We start from the raw sequence: 23,105 nt of genomic DNA on the forward strand, positions 1-23,105 counted from the left end.
CTCGATCCATAAAGTCAATGCTCTGTGAGCTCTTACTGAATGCATGATAGCTGCCAAGTTTACTGGCATTCACTGCATTAATGATATAAGACTTGTTATTACAAAGAACTTTTAGTGTGGATACCTTAGGGTGTGAGAGGTGCTAGTTAAAACCAAATCAGTTCTGTTCTAAGAAAACAAAATTCCATGCTGGAAAAGTTCCTTTCCCTGGCTTTATTTTAGTGTTTCAGGGTTCAAGATCTTGTCCTGAGAGTAAGTATGTGTGTGCTCGTCTGTAATGAAATTATGTGCTCCTTCAAGTATCTCCCTCAGTATCTCTAAAGAGGAAAATGCTCTCCCTAACAACTATGATTCTGAATGCCTCAGATTGCAGGGAACCTACTGAAACCTGTTTCAAGAGACAAGATCCTACAATCAGCAGCTTGTGGCAGTCTGAAAGGCTTATTATAAGCATATTCCTTCAAACAACACAACCTATCTGGTCATATGGTTCCCATTAAGTCCTAATTTTGCTCATTTTACCAAACTTATCATGTGAACATGGCTCATTCTTCAACCATTCTCCCTTCAGACTGGAGTCTATGCTGCACGAGCATTCCCTTGTACCAATGCGAGTTTAATATTTCTACTCGTTTTCCTGATCAACTTAGTCATATTTCAAAAAATGTTCATACCCATGTTACAAACAAGAATATATAAATAAAATTGGAAAATATATTCTGAAGGATGGGGAGTCAATGGGTGTTTTGATGATCAGAACTGCAGAATCAGGCCCCAGGATCATAATCTGAATGACAAAAGAACCAGCAACAATGTGTGAGTACAAAAAAAGAAAGATTTTGGGCCCACTTTTGACCTCTGCACTGATTTTACTTTGGTATTACTCAATCGATTTCAATGCAGTTACTTTTGATTTTCACTAATGTGAGATCAAATTCTGGACAATTTTTTTTACATGTGCCAAGTCAAACATTATTTCCAAGACAGACAGTATGTGTTGTTAATTATAAAAATTTTAGATGTCCTATTTTTAAAATGTGTGATGCGATCTGCATGCAGAGAAACAAGAAGAATCGGACATGAGCAACATGATCAAAACCAACAAAGTTGTAAACAGCTTTAGAAGCATCCCTAAGTTAATAAAGAAGCAAAACTTAGCTAGTAAAGAATTATACCCACCACAAACTGATTCTGAATAAAATCATTCATTTTCCTGACTTTTCTTAAAACCAGAACTTGCAAGTAGAATCTTCAATGTTTTCTTACTACCAAAGCAGGCTAAGACATTTATCTAATTAGTAATTAAATGGCTGACAGATCCTGTGATTGAACTAACAAAAGCTTATCTGTATATATTTATCTAATAAAAAGTTGAAATTTGCCTCTTTGACTCAGCATGTTTACTTTCTGTCTGATTTTTTTTAAGCTGTACACTTTAACCTGGAGGGTTTAATACTGATACTTGAATCCATGACACTCGTACTAGACAAAGTTTTCATCAGCTAATTACCAAGAAGTATGTCTCACACAGGAAAACAGTCAGTCAATCGATGATGTCAGTTGGATAAACCAATCCAAAACAATATTCCAACCCACCTAATTTTGATTGAATAGTCCACAGTATTCCAACCCATTTAAATATGTGTGAGTGAGTATACACATGAGAACTACAGTATACAGCTTCACATTGTTCCACAAAGAAGAATTTGAGCAGTTCTTAATGCATAATACACAGTCTCCTAGAAAGAGTGAAGACGGAGAGGTAAAAACTTTAAAGTCTGAGTTTTTTTCTTTTCTTTTTTAAATTAAGACATTTTATCTGCATGTTGTCATGGATATATTTAGTGAATGTATGCACAAAAAATTACAGCTTATTTAAATTTAGATACCAATATGAATGGTATTCTCTGTAGTTATCAGATTAATATGAACTTTAAAACTTAAACATATTTAAGTGTGCACAGTACAGAATATATGTATATATGTATACCCAGTCTATATATCTGATTCAAAACTTTGTTAATGTAGAGTTCTGCTTAAACTTTAAATCAATAAACAACAAGATATGTTAGTACTATATATATATATATATATATATATATATATATATAATAGCACATATATATAATATGTGTGGCTGAACAACCACACTGGATGAGAAATTAGTTGTATTTACCTGTGCCTCTATAGCAATATACACCCATACTGTACTTACATGTCTGATATTACTGTGATGGGTGCTACATAAGAATTTATCTGGCTATGTTAATACCTCTTATCTATATACATACCTATCTACTTTACCTGTCAGTACCTGAAACTCTAAACAAATATTGTCATCTCAAATTATATTTTCAGTCAATTAAACTTTTAGTCCTATTTCAGACTCACTTTCAAACTTACTGTAATTACAACAGACTTTGGGCTGTTCATGAGACCCAAGATATTTATATATAGCAGGGGTTGTGTTACAAAGATGTGTTTATAAGAATGGCTGCAGGGTTTGTAAAGGAAATGCTGACAGACCCTTAAGTATAACAGTATAGTAACTGAGGTCAGTAGAGCTCAGATTAGGGTGTACTGCAGATGCTTTTTAATAGAGAAAAACTCTTATAAAAGAGCCCTATTGAAAAAAGAATTGCACTATGTAACATTTGCAAAAGTCTTGTTGATTGCTCAAATACTTCTGTATATTTAATTCATTTTCACTATATTATTCCCTGCCCTTCCTCTCAGATCTCGTGCCTGTAGTTGTTTTATGGGAATTACAGATCTCACAATGCTTATATTTATAATTTACTTCTTCCCACTACAAATACCTTTGAAGATAATATACGGAACCCTACTGGTTGTAAGATATAGGATGACCATATATAAAAATACAAATATTATGTGTGCATGTGTGTATAAAAGAAAGAATGCACGTAAGAAAAAAAGAACAAAAGTGATCTTAAAGATATCTCTAAAAGGCAGTTAGAAAGAATATTGAAAGTTTGAGGTGTTAAACTGATAAAATCCAGTTTTCTAGTTTTTCATTATAATGTCAAAACATAAGGAAGTTTTCTCAGTTAAGCTTGCTAAGGTGAATAGAGTAGAAGATTATAAAGCATGTCAGGACAACGTGAGGTAACTGACAAAGAATGATTTTTTAATATGGGGCCAGATCTACAGCTGGTGTTAATTGGCGTATGGTTACTGGTAGAGGATCTGGCTTTTAATAGTATTTTAGATTTACTCTTCCTATGTAATCACCTCTTCTGATGTCATGATTGTACTATGTGGTTTAAATGAATGAAACAAAAGGAAAGTGCTTTCTAAAAACAATGGGCCAAATCTAGAAGACTTTACTCAGACAAAATTTTTATTTGCATCAGTGAGAGTTTTGCCTGATTAAGAATTGAATAAAAACTGAATCAGAGCTTTAAGATTTGGCCAGTTATATATAACACATTTCACTGTCAAGCACTTTTCAGTCATTACTTGATTAATCCCAAACCTAAATAGATCTGTTTGAGAAGTTCTGGGCGAACACTAGGGTAGAATGAGGCATATATTTGGATAGGAAGGCAGTATCTTAATATGACACAGATATGTGCTGTACTGTCTCCTGCTTGTGTCTTTCTATGCTTTGCTGCACTGTGCAGCTGGAAAAAGTGTTATGTAGTACTATATGGCTCCCCTCGTCCGTCCCCTCAACAAAAAAGGTTTATTTTGTTCCCTTCAGATTTCTTGCCAGTGTTGACAACTTTTGAGCATTAAAAAGTAAATGGAAAAGTAGCATCTTTTCTCTTTTTTCATTCAAGACAGAACAATGTTAAGCTCCAAACATTCAGATCCCCTGTCTTCTTACTCTCCCTCTCCCTCTCCCTCTCCCCCCCCCCACTTTTTAACATCTAATATTGGATAGGAGCAACAGCAAGGTGCTTATCCAAAGGGTGAACTCTTTTCTTTCATTCATGCTTCTCCTGTTCCGTTAAGCCTGTGATGTTGTTGAAGAAATAGAAAAAGATGGGGAATTATAGCAAGGAAACTCAAACAGAAAAATTAAGAGAGAGAAAGAGTAAAGTGAAAAGAAGTGAAAGAGATAAAAAAAAAACAAAGGGGGGTGGGGGAGGGCAGAAAACATGAGTGGTGATATTTGAAGAGAGGTGTGGGTTAGGGAGCAATGAGCATAAGGAAGGCAGCTTGGCTGTTCCTCCCCCTTTCCTAATCATAGCCCTTACTCACAGACAAAACTCCCTCCCTCTCTCATTCACTCACTCACTTTAGGCCAATCCGTCCTCTTTCTCTCTCTGTGTGTCTCTCTCCTACTCTGAGACAGAGTCAGAACTCTTCTCCCTGACAGCCACAAACATCTACAGCACTTACTGCATTCAGAGAGGGAACCTGCAAACAAAACTTCACAGAAAACTTTCTATTCTTGTTCCAGAGAATTTGCTGAAAAGGCGAGGGGAAAAAAAACAAACATACAAACAAACAACAAAAAACCTGTGTGTGAAGAGAGAGGCAAAGCAGGGTCTTTTAAAAAGGGAATCACAACAACTTTTGCTGCCAGGATGCCTTTGCTTTTGAAGAGAGGATTTTTGTTGGTGCTTTGCTGGATTATAGCGAGGAGTTCTCCAACCCCAGGATCTGAGGGGCACAGTTCAGTCACCGGCTGCCCATCGTGTGCCCTTGCCACGCTCTCAAAGGATGTGCCAAGCTCACAGCCTGAGATGGTGGAAGCAGTAAAGAAGCACATACTGAACATGTTGCACTTGAGGGACAGACCTAACATCACTCAGCCGGTGCCCAAGGCAGCACTTTTAAACGCCATAAAGAAACTCCACGTAGGAAAGGTGGGAGAGGATGGCTATGTGGAAATAGAGGATGACATTGGAAGAAGAGCAGAAATGAATGAACTTGTAGAGCAAACTTCAGAAATCATCACATTTGCAGAATCAGGTGAGTGCTAGAAAAAACTACTGTAAAATATCTTTCTATGCCAGAACTGCAATTAACTTGTTTCTTCTCCCCAACAATAATATTTTCTGTAAGATTATAGGGAGAAAGGGGAAGGGGGGGGTGAAGGGAAAAGGACTGTAAAAGAATTTGATTCTACCTGCTTTAGTCTTGGCTACAGCTTACTTGCTTACACTTGCTAAACTCACACAGCCAAACAGTAAGTAAGCTATCTAACCAATCTTGAGCAGAAAGCCAGGCTGCAAAGGAATCTTTCCAAACCTTTCCAAACCAGAGCAGTTGCATTGAAGTACTGGATCCTCGGTCTGATGGTGAAAGGGAAAGAGCTGCAACCTCTTAGAAAGTTTCTGATGAAAGAAAGGGATCTAAATACTATTTTTTAAAATAAACCTTCCTTGTTTAAAAAAAATACCAGTAGGTGTAACACCACATGGAGCATATTTAACTTAATACAAGTGGGAGGGCATTTTTGTTGTTTAATTGGCACAGCATCCTAGGCAATACATTGTTTCAGCGACTGTCAGATAAACTTCAATAGAATCAGGACAAATACTTGTAGATGATCCAATTTGTAATGCTGACCTTTGCATGCTGGAAAAAAAAAAAAAAGAGGAAAGATTCTGTTCCTAAGTGCTCCCTGCCAAAGACTGCAACCTTGACAGTGTTCACTTTGAACTACTCTGCTCTCTTTAATTGGTAAGAATAAAATGTTCAGTGTATAGAATTTACTAACTAGTTGCTCAAAACCTCATCATGTGCCTATAGGAAGCCGCTGTAACATTCTCCCCTAAATGAGTAGAACCAGAACTCAGTACAATGGAATATATGTGTATGCATGTACATAAGATTGTCTACATCTTGCTATAGCTGTATCACCAATCTGGAGAGGTATGAAATTGCTAATAGCAACTCTTTTTATGATGCTGTCTAGCCAAAGAATTTTTCTTGTTGCCAAGACAGTTTTAAAAGAATGTCACTGTTTTGTTTGATATAGCATATGGTAGGCAAAGTATGCACAGGAACTCCAAGCATTTTTGTTTAAAAGTTTGCTGCGGCAGTATAAACAATTAAGACAACACTCAGAGTTTCCAGTCCTGAAAACCTGTTGACTCAGATGTTCTGTTTGCAGGCAAGCCACACACAGAAGTGTGCATGCTTTTAAGAGCAGACATTCCTGCCGGCTGTATGGCTTCCAACTGTACAAGAAGCCCTTGCCTTTGGCGTCCTTGTCAATGCAGCCGTTATCAGTTCTTTCCCTGGGAAGAGTCATGCTTTTCTTCCCTTGTGTGCTCGCCATTTCAAACATTGGATAGAACATCTCAGTGCAAGTGAACACTTGAAGCAGCTGTGGTTTTCTACCTGTTTAAGGAATGGACTTATAGAAGCAAAGAAATCGCTAGGCTAATGAGCAGACTTCCCACCTGGTTTTCAGCACCTCTCTCAAAGCAGAGCACATATGGAATGAATAGTGGTTTCTGTTCATCCTGTGAGTCCCAATTATTTGTAAACTCGTTATTGTCTTTCCTGCGCCCTGACGCAAAGGAATTCTGAATTTGATATATGCCTATTAAACATGACAGCCTTAAATTGCAACTCCTAATCCAATTGGCTTAGAGTCACATGACCAAAAAGTATTGTGCCATTGCCCACAGACTGGCCAATAATCCAGCTGCCCATTTCTCTGTTAATAACTACTGAATGCTCACACAACGCCAGTTTGATTTACATCCATATAATGATCAATATTAACAACAAAATTAATGTAAGAAGATTTGTGGTATCTAGTTCTTTAGCAAAATGCAGGATGCAGAATTTTATTCTCTTGCCTTTTTGCTTCCATTGATGCACTCCACCTTCTTGGAGCTATGGCAGGTATCTTCTAAGAGATGTTTGGGGCCTTTTTTTCCATATCAACTGGACATTTAGCTGGAAGGAGAGGAAGGGAATTTTTTTAGAAGTGTTTAATAAAGTAGACATGTACAAGAGTCTAGGTTTATAATGAAAAAAATTGACTTCCAGTAGGGAATAATATCTGTAGGATGGGGTCATTACTGCTAGTCAGTTCTTTAACCTGCTGAACAAATAATTTTCCTCTATAAATTCAAGATCTATTAATAATACTTTACAGCTGAATAACCCTTTCCATCCATGGAGCTCACCGTGCTATCCAAACACTAATGATTTAATTCAGCTTGACATCAGCTCGCTGACACATACTCACTTGTAAAGATGGAGGTTAAATGCTAAAGCAGTATTATTTTCCCTACTGTGCACACGTGGAAACTGAGGCAAAGAGAATTCAAGCCACTTCTCTTAGGTTGTAAAAAGAAGTGTGTGGAAGAGCCAGGAACAGAACACAGATCCATGGGCAATCTAAAAACCACCATCATCTAAAAAGGAAGCAGTAGAGAGTCCATCAAAATGAATGGAAACTTGACACAAGTTATATCAACTAAATGCTGGTGAAAATAAGAGTAAGAATTTAGATTTTTGTTTGTGTGGGTATGACCACACACAATCCTATCATACTTCACCCTTTCAGGAACTGTGGTTATTCTATACTCACAAGCATAAAAAGAGATATTTCACTTTTCATTGTGAAATCGCCTCCAGCTATTGCACACAAATATACAATGAAAATGAAGTATGCACACACTACTCTGTGCATCTATTCTGTTTTTCAAAATCTATATTCAAGCTGATGTTTCATAAAACAGAGAGACTAAAATGAAAAATAGTAGAGGATATAGATAAATGGGGGGCGGGCAGGGAGAGGCTAGAGTAAATGTATTGAACTCATCTAAAGCACAGGTGTCCTCATATCCTTGAGATCAGCAGAAGTCTTGGCAGGTACTTTTCACTGCTACAATTCCAGGCACATCTTTGTAAAACTAATGACCAAGAGTACTGGACAAAAGTTTATAAGAGAACCCTATTGTACCCTGGCATTCTAACAAATAAAACATGAAAATGATTTTCTACTTACATATCCAGCTAAGATTACTAACTGAGATTAGTTCTGCTAGGAGCATCCTTTTGCCAAAACTCTGCGGTTTACTTCAAGGTCTTAAAAGTTGTGTTAGAGAAAAGGGGGGAGGGGCAGACATATATGTTCTTGACAGGCATAGCCAACAAGTTTCCATTACTTAGATAGCCAATGCTTATAAAATCTGGTTGGCTACTAACCCCTTTATTATTTTTTTTAAGTAGATAGCTTATTAGCCAGTCAACTACTAAACCCTGGGATAGTTCCAAGTGCATATACTGATCCTGGCAACTAAATCAGCACTGAAGGGGGTTGCTAACATCAGCCACTGGGTAAGAGAGGGGAGTTATAAGCATTGAAATCCCAAAGGTTGTTATTAGAGATATCAAGAATAAATGAGAATTGTGATAGCTATTCACATCAGTTTTACCTTTTTTCGTCATTTCATGTCAAATTTAGACGTGAATTGACTTGACAGTAAAGACTCAGACGTCTCTTTTCCTAGATAGATAGCCAGCCCTGGCATTAAGAGCAAAGTGTTTGGTGGGAATGAGGGGGGAAGAAGGAGGATTGGTCATTTATCCCTCTCAAATTGTTTAATCAATTGCCTTTTTAAAAGAAGCTTATTTAAGTGTATATCCTTCTGTGCTCAGTAAAGCACTCAATGGCCACAAGAGGGCACAACTCTTCCAAAGGCTTTTCAGTTCATGCATGTTAACCTTCCTGCAAGCTGCTATTTTACCTAATTGGATCCTGAATCCCAAAGATCTTTGTGCTTATCTGTAGCCTCTGAGTGGAGATCTTGTTTCTTCCATCTAGTTTAAAAGGCAGAAATTCACTGGAGTGGAAGATTACCGGAAAAATAATGCGATGTAAGGAAACAGGCAAAGGAAGGGAAAAAGATAAATCTGATAAATTGGTGGATGCTTACAGTCTTGAAATCTAGAGATCAAAAATGATTATTTTTTTTTAAACAGACACTGAGAAATGTGACCGTGAATCATCATCTGAGCTGATTTTATCACATTTGTTCTAGTGTAATCTCCTTGGCTTTCAGAAAACAAATCTCTTTCCCCTTGGTTTTTTCCCCCACTTTGGCATACTTTATCAAAGCTTCCAAGTCTAACAAATGAAAGCAAATTACTTCCAAGAGAGGAAAACCCCTCTCAATTAAATGCATTTTACTGAAACAAAATGAGAAGCTTCCCTAGGGGTTGGGGTGGTTGCGAACAGTTTAAGAAAGTGCAGGTGAATCCAAGAAGGAGAGAACTAGTTTAGAAAAGGTATCTGAGAGAGCATTACTGTGCGTGCAGACATGTATGCACTTGTGTCTGCAAATACAGCTGGGTACATGTGGGCACACATTTTGCTTGTATATATGCATAAGTGTGCCTATGTATTTTTATGCAGATGTATGTGCCAGGGCATGCGAGCCTGGGCATGTGTGTGCATGCATTTGTGTGTGTAGTGTTTCTGGCTAAATGGACATGGGTGCTTGGATAAATGTATGTGCATGCACGTCCGCAGGCATGCCTATGTACAAATGGATGCCGATCAGTGTATATAAACTGGCCTGTAGGCATAAATGTGTGCATAGATCTGTGTCCGGGTGCCCTTAAATGTGGACATGTGTATTTGTAAGTGTGAAGTCAATATTGTTTGCGGTAACAGAGCTTTAACAATGTAATTTAAGGTCAAATGCTAATTCATTTGAAGCCAGTGGAAATTTTGCGTTTCACCTCAATAAGCTCAGGCTTTGGCCCTTACTGCACAAAAGTGCAATATTTGTATGGAAAGAGTGGCAGCTTAGAATTCAAATCTGCGGTATTATTAACAACACACAAATTGTTCTTTTGTCTTCTACAGTACAATGAACCATTTTAACTTAAGATTACAAAAATCTTACTGGTGAAAGCACCCCTACAACTCCCTTGAAAACACACAAACACACAAAACCTCATGAGGGAAGATTTTTAACTCTAGTGAAGGAACTCTATGTTGTAAGTGCAGAATGTCTCCTTTTTGGATAATAAGTAACATGTTAATTTCTGATAAAATAAAATATGAGTCAGTAGAGCTGAATTTACTCAAATTTCAGATGAGATGACCTTGCTGGTACCTTTTCTGTTGGCCATTTCATGAACATTTATGGGAATGGGTTTTTGTGCGCATGAACATTTCGGGGATGACTGTTCTTCCTGCAAATACCTGTATTCGCCTGTAGACAAGAGTATGTGAACATGAATACAAGGTATTTGCTATTTGCACCAGAAGTGCTCTTCCCTTGTTTAAAGAATTACAGTTATCCAGTCCGGGAGCAGAAACACAATCCTGTGACTTAGGTGACCAATCACACGTGAAGAATAATAAATAATTGGAGAGAATCACTGTGAGTGATCCGTAGACTGAAATACATCCACATAAATTGCCACTGAATAATCATGAATAATGAAAAAATTGTAATAATCAGTCTGCTTAGGGATAGTTGCCAGACAGATAACAAGGCTAAATTCACTGGATAAACTGTGACCAATTCCTCTAGCTCTAGTGGTCACTCATTAGTAAACCTTTCAAGCAATTATCTCTCAACCACACTCTTCTCTTCATTCGCTCCAGAAGAACCTTTCTACTAACCTATTTCTTTTTCTCTGTCTCCCGGGGAACGAAAATGAGGAGTAAAGAGAAGGATGCTTTTGAATGTAATTACAGATTGGCACACTGTACAAATCGTCCCCCTCCCCCCAAAATCTAAACATAGACAGTAGTAAAGTTAGCAACTTAAAAAAAAAAAAAAAAAAAGCTTGCTTTATAGGGAAAAATAGTTCACTTACAGTATAACATAAAAATGACTCAAAATGAAACAGTAACGAAGAATGGAAATTTAAAGTCACAAAGCTCTCTTACACAGTGAACATTTTTCCATGGCCAATTTAAATACCGTGTATTAAGAGTAAGCTCCACTATAATGGTAGGAAGTATAATTGCTTCCATGGGTGATGGATGGGCCTGGGAGGGGGGAAACAAAGACTTAACCATTTAACAACATTTGGTTAAGGAAAAACCTGCTATAAATGTACTATCATTTTTTTCAAAAAGAAAAGGAGTACTTGTGGCACCTTAGAGACTAGCCAATTTATTTGAGCATAAGCTTTTGTGAGCTACAGCTCACTTTTCTACAGTATGCATCCGATGAGGGGAGCTGTAGCTCACGAAAGCTCATGCTCAAATGAATTGGTTAGTCTCTAAGGTGCCACAAGTCCTCCTTTTCTTTTTGCGAATACAGACTAACACGGCTGCTACTCTGAAACCTGTCATTTTTTTCAAAAGATCTTCTGAGTTGTACAGTTTAGGCCCTACCTGTGTAGGTGCACACAGCTCAAACTCAAACTCAGGGCCCTATCCTGAGGCACAGTGTAAATCCTAAGTCAGAAGGCTGGAACTGCATACTAAGGGACTGCAACTTGGCAGAAGTGAGGAAAGGATTCATGAGCCTCAGAGTGCACTTTAACACCTGCAATCCTCTGGCTTCTATTGGGAGACCTAAGAGGGAGGAGTAAATGCAGCCCCATGCAGAGATTTGCTGCGTGGGTCCACCAACCGCCTGGACCCACTGGCAAAGCCCTGTTTATCTGTGACATGCCTCCTTTCCTTCTGCATTCTCCTGGGGGACACCAAGCACACAAAAGCCAATTCTGAAGAATGAAGAGGTTTCAAAGTCCCCCACCTCCCAGCTCTGGCATGGGTTTTTCTAGTGATTTGCCACCTTCCCTGTCCACTCACCCCCATTCCATGCAGTCAAAAAAAATTAATTCTTCCGTATTAGGTCATTATACACAGACATAAGCAGCCTTATGATTGTCCGTCCAGTTTTTGCAGCTTGGTATGTGGAGGATTTAAATGTATCCTTCGTTCCCATCACATGTTCAGGCTCCTGTCCTTAAAGGTATGCAAGCAATATTGAACGGCAAAAGATGATAGCAAACTCTCATTAAAATATCAAATAGTGTTGCTCTATTTCCCTCCCACTGAATAATTCCTTCCTTATAAAAGCTTTTACCACATAACATAGGCAATTAATGTTTTATTTTTCACTTTTCTCCACAACTTTTGCCAACATATTTAGCTTTGCTAGAAGATTTCTGTTTGCTCTTTAGAATCAGGACCTTCTTTGTGGCAGAGACCAGCCACAGCTGGGAAGTAGGGATGTGGAATCAGACACAAACAACCCCAATGTTTTGTTAAGTAAGGGGTGAGAGGCACTCAGACCTGGGGTTCTAGAATAAGCACACCTCTCCCATCTTTAGCACTTTCTCCTGTGATAACACAATCTAATATTTTGTCAGTATAGCTCAGAAGCACTGAAGGGTGAAGGGGTCAGCAGTGTTGGATTGTGGGGTTTTCCACATGAATCAGGCAGGAGGAACAGGGTAATTAGAAATGGAAAAAGTCGCTTGAAAATCAGCCACAGCAGACAAGGAAATACAAAAAGAGGACAACGAAAGTATTGCTGTAAGCTTGTGATGAAATGATACCACCCAAAACATTTAGTGAGATCTCTTTTGCACTTTCAGTTATCAGACAGACTACAGCATGCTTTTTCATTAGAAGGCAGTGTACATTTCCAAAGCATTACGCAAGGTTTTAGCTGAAGCTAAATCCCTGAGCAATGTTTGGGGGAAAACAGGACTGCAGAATTTCTAACCTAAAACACTTGAGATGTGATTCCTCTTCAGATATTTATGGGCTTTTTTTTAAAAAAAATGACTCTTATATGGTGAACGTTCATTCACATTGGGCCAACTCTTGAGGTCTTAACTCAACTTTTACTCAGGCAAAACTCTCACTGACTACAATAAGAGTTTGCCCAAAAGAGGGACTTTGTACAAACCAAGTTAGGACTTCAGTATTTGTACTGTTAGTTCTTTCTTAGAAGCGGATTACAAAAGATCATAGTTAGCTGATTCGGGATTTGCGGTGAATTCAAGAGAGTTTTGATTTTTCCCCACCACTATGTTAATTTTCCCTCCAGCTTTCTTCCATACCGGCCTCCTGAAAAGGGATCTAAAAAAAGGTTTCTTTAACATAATAGAATTTTCTACTAAACAATGTGGGCTTGAGGACTGCATAGAAATTTTTTTTCATACAAAAGCATTAGGACCGTTTGACTTTTTTGCATCTCCTTCTTTCCTTGGAATTTAAATCCATAGTTCTTAATGTTGGTATGCTGTTATGGCATTAGACTTCATTTTATGTTACTTTGCAGCAGCAGTTCAGAAGTGAGATAAGGTAAAAGCACTGAAAGCCTATTCAAATACTTCATGCTGTATTATTCAATTTTTTTTATTACTACTAGGGATTTAATTCAACTTTTAGAAATATGGGGACTTATGAAAAACGAATTTTAAAAGATCCAGAGATTTTGTGTCTTTCATGCAACATCCGTTCAAACTGAGTAACTAAATTGTTACACATACTACTCATCAGCCTATAATCTACTTATGGAAGTATGTCACTTTATAATTATTCTCAGCTCCCATTATAATGCTCAGAACAGAAATGTTAAATATTGCATCTTGACACCTAAGAGTATTAAGTAACCCTTTAATAAGTACTTTCTTTATAAAGCCCCTTTCTCATTATACATTAGAACCAAAAGCCTAGATTTGAATTCCCTTAAATTTAGAGGTGTTTCATATCTAGATCCAGATCCAAATCCAAACCTGGAGCATAGTTACACTACTCTAAATGCTTTGCTCAGAAGTGCAGGCGCATAATGAAGGGGGTACGTGCATCATATATCTTGAGAGATAGACCATATAAGCCACAAAATTCAATTCCTAATCCAGAACTCTTGCACATTTTGGGGTGCTCTGATTTAGGTTTTGGTTTGGCCCATTACAAAGACATGGGCAAGCTATAAAGTTGGAGTCCAGATCTGAACTTTTCCAAATTTCTGGCATATATGGAGTTTTGGTTAATGCCCATCTGTATCAAAAACTTTCTGCACTTATAAAGCAGACAGCTTTGCCATAGTTTGTTTACTGCCCAAATGGAAACATGAGCACCAGACATGCAATAGCAAAAAGGGCTAACTCATCTCCTTTTAATCACTATCCAGTGACTGTCATTCTCAGAAAACCTCACATCTCAAAGCTTTTGTCAGCTTGGATTGGCACACTAGAACTCTCTGGTCTCTTTTCCCAAAACTTCTTACAAATTTTAAGTGAGAAAAGATACACCTCTGAAAGCAGTACCTTACCCCACAGTCCTGTTTAATTCCGTGAGAACCACATTTAACCCGCTTTGGAGACAGGTATCAGCAAAGTCGATGGGAAACAATTAATACAATCCATATGTTTTTCTGTCCCAAGGACAGTTCAAGTCCACAATTTCATACTCTCACTGGGAAGGAAAACAAAAACCAAAACAGTGTGCCCTCTGGCACACAGTAATTTAGAAATTACTGTCTCTTTGACCTGGGAATTCCGTCTGGAGAAGCTGAAGATCTCTGTATCAGAAAAAAGAAAGAAACAGGTAGCTAAGAAGGCAGTGTGGGCTGCTCACAGGGTTTTAGGAGCCAGGAACTCTTGAGTTCTTACATTCACACAGGGCATCCTCTGTGGCCATAGGCAACTCACTTAAACATTGTCTCTCAGATTCCCCATCTAGGAAATGGGGATACCTCTGAGGGGTGTTGTGAGAACTAATGAGAACAATTAATGATTGTTTGTGGAATTCTCTGATGAAGAAGAGCCAGGATCAACAGCCTCGCTGATACAATAGCCCTTTTCAAGTGACCTTTTTGATGCTTTGGTTCTACCATTTCAGTCTTGATCAGTGGTTGCCCTTGATACCCTACCTCACATTGAAAGGTACCTCACTCCACACTTGTGGAGCAAGGTGTTATGCAGTTTGAATAAGGGTTCAGAATCTGTCCCTATCCATTTTAAAGTTTTACAACTATAAATTCCAAACATCTGCTGCCTGTCCATCCTGCCCCATAGAGAAAACACTTTGCCCCCAGAGTGCTAGTCTTCTCTTTCTCTAGAAAAAAAAATCCAGCTTTCCTACAAATCATAATGCCATAGTCTTAGACACAAACAAACCATCTCAGATGTTTAAAAAAAAAAACATCCAATTCATTCTGTCTTAACTACTTCATGCTTTAGCGATCAAATCATAAAACAGTCCTCACCGTTCACTTTAACTTCTGCCAGGGATGTGAGGTCTGTATCAAAGAAACTCCCCCTCCTCAGCATAATCATCATCACTGGCATCCCAGCAAGTTTATATAGTTATGCCAGAGAACCTTCCCCAGAAGGTTCTTTAGCTCATTTCTTGGTGGATTTGCTATTACTATAATCACAACGGGCACACTGTGTTAAATTAAGAACAGAATCTATAGCTAGTAGTCCAGTAGAATTAAGCATCTGGCTGCAGAACACTAAGCCATGCTTGAAATGTATAGATCTCTGAATCTCTCAATGCTAAGAGAGATATTTAAGTATTGCTAGGTTTCTGAAACTATTGGCATATACTTCCTTGGTGTAAGAATTTAATGAAGAACGATGATGATGTATAGGGGCCAGATCCTGCTTCCTTTGGCAAATCCCCCATTGACTTCTGTGGCCATGGATCTAGCCGCCCAATTTTTATCACTAGACACAGATTTTTATGTGTATTATAGATTTTTATGGGCTTTTTTAAAAAAAAACAAAACAGCGGTTACGTGCCCTGTCAGTTAATAGCAATCAAAAGAGAAAGCCGAGCAAAACTAACCCCTACACACCAAGTAATGCCCATTTGTCATTAAATGCACTGCATGAATTCACATGTATGATTAATGCTCCCAAAACAAAATTTTATATGATAAAAAAAATAGGAAAACCGATACTTCAGTAAATAGAGAATTTCCAGTGCAAGAAAAGGTAACATCAAAGAGATGTGGGAGACAGAGGGGGTTAGCAAGGCACAGTAGGGAACACTTAGAATATTAAATAGAAACATAACTTAGGGAATTTTATTCTTCTGGTGACAATAAAAACTTATCAAAGGAATGAAAAATACATACTAACCGGTTCTTCCCATCTGTTTTTATTTATCAATTTCAGGCACCGCAAAGAAAATGCTGCACTTTGAGATTTCCAAGGAAGGCAGTGACCTATCCGTAGTGGAGCATGCTGAAGTGTGGCTCTTCCTGAAAGTCTCCAAGGCCAACCGAAGCAGAACAAAAGTGACCATCCGACTGTATCAACAGCAGAGACAGCCCAAAGGCAACTCTGAAGGAGCAGAAGAAATGGAGGATGGAGAGCTGAAGGGTGATCAAAGTGAGACTCTCATCTCTGAAAAGATGGTGGACACCCGTAAAAGTACCTGGCACATCTTTCCTGTCTCCAGTAGTGTGCAATACCTGTTGGATCAGGGCAAGAGCTCCCTTGATGTGCGGATTGCCTGTGACCAATGCCAGGAGACTGGAGCCAGCCTGGTGCTGCTGGGCAAGAAGAAGAAAAAGGAAGATGATGGGGAAGGGAAAGAGAAGGAAGTTGGAGAATCCACAGTAGAAGAGGAGAAAGAGCAGTCACACAGACCTTTCCTGATGATGCTTGCCCGGCATTCAGACGACCGCCTGCACAAACGACGGAGACGGGGCCTGGAGTGCGACGGCAAGGTCAACATCTGCTGCAAGAAGCAGTTCTTCGTCAGCTTCAAGGACATTGGATGGAGTGACTGGATCATTGCTCCCACAGGTTATCATGCCAACTACTGTGAAGGTGAGTGCCCCAGCCACATAGCGGGCACATCTGGTTCATCATTATCCTTCCACTCCACGGTCATCAACCATTACCGCATGAGGGGCCACAGCCCCTTCTCCAATCTCAAGTCATGTTGTGTGCCCACCAAGCTACGGCCAATGTCCATGCTATACTATGACGACGGGCAGAACATCATCAAGAAGGACATTCAGAATATGATTGTGGAGGAGTGTGGCTGCTCATAGACACACACCCACACCGAGGGCCTCCTGTCTGTGTGGAGAATTGAAAAGAAGCTGCAGTAGAGGAAAGACCCGGCTATGGTTTAATCTTTCCAAATCAAACAAATTTAAAACAAACAAACAAAAGATGGAGTTCAAAAAGATTACAGACAGACAAAGGAAGAAAAAGAGTGCATAAACAAACAGGGCTTGAATGAGAAATTTTTTGAATAGCAGTGTGGCGAGGGAGATTCCCCTTCCTTTCAATATGTTCCATATTTTATTATATAGTATGTTAAACATTATTTGTTACAAGGGGAATTGTGTTCCCTCTCCTAGTTACCCATCAGTTCAAGCCCTGGTAGCAGCTTGCCTAACCTGCAGCAATTTGGACTCTGAGTCCAAAACGGCATTGAAAATCCTAGAAAAGCCATGTGTATGAACACTGCATTCACTGGCACTTTTCCCTCTCCCCTCCCCCCAATTTACCAAGGACATAATGAGAGTGTATGTACTGTATGTATGTTTGTGTGTGTGCGTGTGTGTATATATATATATGCCTGTGTGTGCATGTGTGTGTTTACACGAGCACACACACACAAATACACACATACATACGTGAACACACACACACAAATACACACATACATATACTTACTTATGTTGGTAAAGGGACAATATTGCGCAGGTGTTCACACCTTCATCTTCTGCACTACATTTGCAAAAAAAAAAAACCCACAAAAAACAAAAAAAACCCAACAAAAAAGAAGAAAAAAAAATGAAAAAGAATGAAAGAAAGAATACAAAGTTACATTTCGTTAAGGTGCTTACAACATTAGAACTATGCAACCTAGTTGGTTTGAAACTGTTTACCTGAGAGAGAAAGAAAAAAAAAAAAACCAGAAAGACTTTATTTAATGGAAGTAACTTTTTTTTTGTTTCAATGAGAGATACTTGAAAGGAACATGTTTGTCCAGTTACTGGAGCCGAACATTTCTATATTTTGTAAAAAAAAAAAAAAAAAAATTTTTAATCGTTTACTATTTGCACTACAATGGTGTTTGACCTGTCTAATCTTTATTTAACAAGTATATTCGAGGGAGGTTGATTGGGCGTAGGAGGGGTTGAGAGCTGCACTTATTGTGGGCTATACAAGAACTGCTACAGCACACAAAATAGTTATTTATATTATAATAATAATTATTATTTTGTACCTTTAAAAGAATAGAGACATACACCAAAGACATTTATGTGAGCCTCTAAACAGTCTGTTTGTGGTTGGTACCGGTCATAAGTAATAAGTCAGGGTTTAGATTAATGGGACAATGGGGTTGATTACATTCAGGCTGATATACAACCATTAACTAGTTTAATTGAAATATTGCCCAAAACATAACAGTGGGATCTGGGTTTAGCTGCGGATTTCAAACTGCTAGAAAGTCCTGGGTGCTTGAGTCCAGGATTCTATTTCAGACCCATCTATGGTATAATTGTTACTCCTTTCACATTCATGACACTAAGACTTTTCTCTGATGTACAGCAGCTGTACATTGTAGGAAAACAACTTCATACAAGGGGGATATATATATATGTGTGTGTGTGTGTGTGTATATATGTATATATACACACATGGTATAAGCACTTCAGGCTTCACCCTAATGTTCTTAAAGCAATGAATGTTTGTGTGCAAAGCACAGTGTATTAAAAGATTATTTTTTTTAATGAATTGAAAGGAACACATTTAAAACAATCCCTCGTAACAAGAAATCTAAAGCTCCAGTGAACCACTTAGCAAGATCTGATGTCACCCTGCATGCAGCTTTGGGCCCTCTCCACCCTCACACCTGTAGAACACAGAGTAAAATTAAAGCAATGGTATTATTTCTATTTCAAATGCAGTCTTTAATAACAGACTGGCTGTTTCAACCATCGCTCTCCAGTCTGGCGACTCTTGATGAGTTTGCACACTATAAGACCTAATTTTCAGTGTCAACACCTAACCTGAAGGGTCCAACCCATAGGGCATAGGTAGATAGGTTTTTAAAATTCTATCACTGTCATATTTAAAAGAATGCTGAAGTAAAAACATTTGTTGTTGGGTAGGGGAAAAGGTTAGAGGGAATGGGAGAAACCTTAAGGCCTTGTCTACACTGAGTTTGGAAACCATGAGGCCTGATGCTGCAAGTTCTTACCCGTGTGAGTAAAGGTTTGCAGGACCAAGCCCCCATGTTAGCAACATCCTAGTGAGCTGTGCTTAAAAAAACACTTCTTGCTAGAAAAGCACGAACATGGTTCCCCATCTTGGCGACAGCACGGTTTGTAAAAAAAACAGTTTTATAGCACAATTAAGCCCTGTCGACACTGGACAGGGATACAGTGTGTTAGCACCTTTATGGCAAGAACCATGTTTAAGAAGTGTAATCAGGGCCTTCATTTTTGTCAGCCAAAACTCCGTGTGTGTGTGTGTGGGTGGGTGTGGGTGTACCCACGTTTGTATGAATCGATTGAGATTTTAAAAAAAAAGGAAAAAAAATTCCTCTGTTGAATAAATATCAATGTATGTGCTTATAGCTAAGTTTTCTATCTAATTTATTCCATAGTATTTAGATTGCATAGTACAGCTAATGGGTTATACATTTATGTACTTTTTATACGATGCATTTTTTACAGACTTGTTTGCAGTTTGCAAAAAAAAAAAACCTTTGTAAAAATTGTAACAATTAGGTAAACACTAAATTTGTCACTAAAGTATTCTATAAGATATCAAGGCTTTCTGATTTAAATTGGTCCCTGGAGTTTGTATTTTTCTTTAAGGGGTTACTAACTGCCAATGGAAAAAAGAATACATAAATAATTTCTCTTTACAAATTAAACAAACCAAGTGCCTGATCTTGCATCCATTGAAGTGAGTGGCAAAATTACTACTGATTTCAATAGGAGGCAACTCGGATTCTGGAACACTGGAGGCCTGATCCAAAGTTTATTGAAGTTAGTGAAAAGATTCCCATTGACTTCAATGGGCTTCAGATCAGGCTCTAAAACTGTACATCTAGCCCTCCTGGAAAGCTTGTTCATGTCAGTAGTCCCATTGACTTCTCAGACTGGGGCTTAGCTTTGGTCTATTGCAAACTGTGTGTGGGGAGAGAAACTGTATTTGCATGAATGATGCCACATCCAACACCAACTAGCTCCCACTTACATGAGACTATAGAAATGTTTTGTGAACCAATTTACAGCATGGTTAATACCCGCTAGCATATGCTATTTTTAAGTTTGATTAGATAGCAACTGCTGGCATGAACTCCAATCCTTCTGCCATTAAAGACAATGGCAAAACTCCCATAAACTTCAGTTGGAGTAGGATTGGGCTCATGATTTTCCTGGCCAGAGCAGACAGAGTCTAATTTAAAAAAAAAAATTAATGTAGTATAGCTCAAAAAGCCAACTCCCTCCACAAGTTTATATGTGGTGAAAGGGGACTGGTTCTGGAAAACATGAAACTAGCATGAGAAAATTTTCAAGTGAGGAAACAAAAGAGGAGTTTAGATGTGGTGGGTGGGTTACATGATATACATATTGGAAAGAGTGGGAGGTTTTCAAGTCAATAAGTAACTATTCCCAAGCCCTGCTCAGTAGCTTGAATTCATATGTACGCCCTGTTTCCAAATTTTAAAAAGTTCTCTCCCTTCAACTCTAGACTCAATCATGGGGTTTTGATTTGTGGTCAGAGTTATTTAAAGAAGAGGGAAATGAAAACCTATATGATAAAATAAAATCAGAAACTGGGATGTTAATCAAGACTGACTGATCAACCCTCTCCCCCCCCCTAATAATTTGCTTTAATTAAATCTACAGGTCCTCAAAATAGCATTATAAATTTGACAAGTTCTTTGAGGGGATGTGATCTTGAAAATAACCTCTCTTTTTAGGTAGCAGCATAGTAAAAGAAAAGAAAAAGAAAAGGCTTTTAAATGCTAATGTATTCCCCTCCATATAAGCCACTCCTTGTGAAACTGAAAATTAAAAATAAATTTCTTCAATATCTCTCCAGCCCTCATGCTGTAAAATGCCTCAGACCTTCCAAAATGCTGCCCCCTTCCTTGTTGTTTTTTTTTTAAAAAAAAATCTACAAATGTCAGATATTAACAGTACATCCAACTTGGAGAGCCTGTTTTAAGTACAACATTGAGATATGTATTAGTGAGGACAAATGTATTTACCTGTGATTGTCTGGGGCTTTAGTAAAAGGAAAGGCTTGCAGATAGTTATGATTCCTTTTGGGATTTTTCTGCACTTACATTTCACAGCAGAATGCTGATCTAGGGCCACAACTTGTGCCCATTGAAGGGAATGGGAGTTTTGCCATTGACTTCAATAGGAGCAGTCCTTTAACAATCACTGTAAACTAGTACTGAATCATAAATCCCCATAAATCAAGTTAATGTACGTGTAACACTACAAACTTGAGGTGCGATTAGCAGCATCCTCTGAGTTGGAGAAGCTTAATCACCCATAGAAGTCCATATGCTAAACAAAAAAATGAAGGGCTACTCTTACTCCAAATAGTCCTATTGAGTTCAGTGGGGGCACACATTTAGTAATTACTACTCAACATGAGGAACTGTGGCAGAATATGTTCCTAAAATGTAGATAAAAAGGCATGTGTTGGAGTTATTAAAACCTTTAAATTGAACCTCACGTTAATCATAACAATAATATGAGTCAATGTAAGAACCAGTTTCTGAGCCACTTGCTAATATTTAATAGAGCCTTATTCCACAACTGGTGCCATTGCCTTTGAAGGGACTACTTGTGGAGTAATGTGCTATGCAGTCTGAGTAAGAGAAATAGGATTTTGGTCTTATATGAACAATTACAATTCATATTTCCATGGGCAGAAACAAACAACTTCTGGGTTATATATCAATTTCTTTTTGAGATACAATGAATTTGTGTTAAATCTTAATGGGGTTGGTATTTAAACACTTTGAAAACCATATACTGATGATGGGTTGAAGATATATATGTATATGTATATATGTGTATTATATATATCTACTATATATATATGTACACCCACCCCCAGTATAGATATACATATATATAAATTATGAAAGCCAAGATATTATGAAGCCTATTTTGTTTTTATCATTTTGTGTTTTGTTGTTGATATTATTATTATTATTATTATTATTATTATTATTATTTTGCATATTACATGCAGTGCTTTAACCAATGTCTGTTTGGCTAATGTAATTAAAGTTGTTAATTTATATGAGTACATTTCAACTATGTCAATGGTTTCTTAATATTTATTGTGTAGAAGGACTGTTTTTTAAATTTACAATATGTTTAAAGAGGTAACAGTTTGATATGTTCTCATTTGTTTATATTAGAAGTTATTTATTTCCACGGCATTCCCTCTGATATTTTGATATTTGACGGCATGCTACCTATACTTTGTACAGTTAGTGGGCAGTATTCATCAGCTCCTAGTAGATTCTTAGGCCTTACATTAAATAAAAGACCTGTTTGGGGATTTTTATTTTAAATCTTTCTTATTGGTTTGCCAGGAATAACTCAGCACACTAATTGTCAGATACTTTGCCTGCGTGACCAATTTATTCCTACTGTAATCGCCTGAGACAGAGGACCAAAGTTGTCCCTGGTGTAAGTCCAACGACTTCAGTGAAGCGACATCACAGATGAATTTGGCTTACAGAGAGAGAATGTCTGTGCTGCAGGGGAATGCAAGGGAAAGGCAGAGCCAGAGAAGAGGAAGCGTCTTTGCATGGGGAAGGGATTGTCATGTGTTCAAAATGTTTGGGTCCGGTACAATTTTATTTTACAGCGTTCCTTTTGTTATCTTGCTCTTTCCCTCCATAACAACAGCAACAACACAAGTGAAATAAATAAAGGGAGTTTCACTGAGCTTTGTGTACTCGTCCCTTACTATGTATTCCTGGTTGGGAGAGTGGGGAGCTGGGAAAATAACAGAAAAAAGGGAGACAAAAACGTGAAACGTGCAGATGCCTTCTAGTGTAAAACAGATCTTAAAGTTGGGAATTCTACCATCACTACCTATTAATTCAAGTACATGATCGCAGGGATGATGGGATTTTTTCATTCTTTCATTTTTTAGCTAGTGGAAGACCCAAGTATGAAAAAGAAAGCAAAGCACAT

General features: G+C 38.1%; 1 protein-coding gene across 2 annotated transcripts; it reads left to right on the top strand.

Annotated features, from left to right (window-relative positions):
• The first annotated feature begins 1,675 nt into the window (after positions 1-1,675).
• Positions 1,676-17,670, top strand: INHBA (inhibin subunit beta A). 2 transcript variants are annotated; one of them, XM_073329485.2, is made up of 3 exons: positions 1,676-1,762; positions 4,430-4,944; positions 16,060-17,670. In XM_073329485.2, the coding sequence occupies exons 2-3, from the start codon at positions 4,557-4,559 to the stop codon at positions 16,944-16,946; spliced, it is 1,275 nt and encodes a 424-aa protein (XP_073185586.1). In that variant the 5' UTR covers positions 1,676-1,762; positions 4,430-4,556; the 3' UTR covers positions 16,947-17,670. The 2 variants fall into 2 exon arrangements, with proteins under 2 accessions (XP_073185586.1, XP_073185585.1); XM_073329484.2 differs by lacking the exon at positions 1,676-1,762 and having other exon boundaries at positions 4,219-4,944.
• The last annotated feature ends 5,435 nt before the right edge of the window (positions 17,671-23,105 follow it).

This window comes from Lepidochelys kempii, chromosome 2 (genome assembly GCF_965140285.1).
Source record: "Lepidochelys kempii isolate rLepKem1 chromosome 2, rLepKem1.hap1, whole genome shotgun sequence".
Taxonomy (NCBI): Eukaryota; Metazoa; Chordata; order Testudines; family Cheloniidae; genus Lepidochelys; species Lepidochelys kempii.

Excerpts from the sequence above, each read along its gene's own strand:
- INHBA (XM_073329485.2), top strand. The coding sequence starts at position 4,557 with ATGCCTTTGCTTTTGAAGAGAGGATTTTTGTTGGTGCTTTGCTGGATT. Across the intron at positions 4,945-16,059 it reads CATCACATTTGCAGAATCAG|GCACCGCAAAGAAAATGCTG; the intron begins GTGAGTGCTAGA and ends TATCAATTTCAG.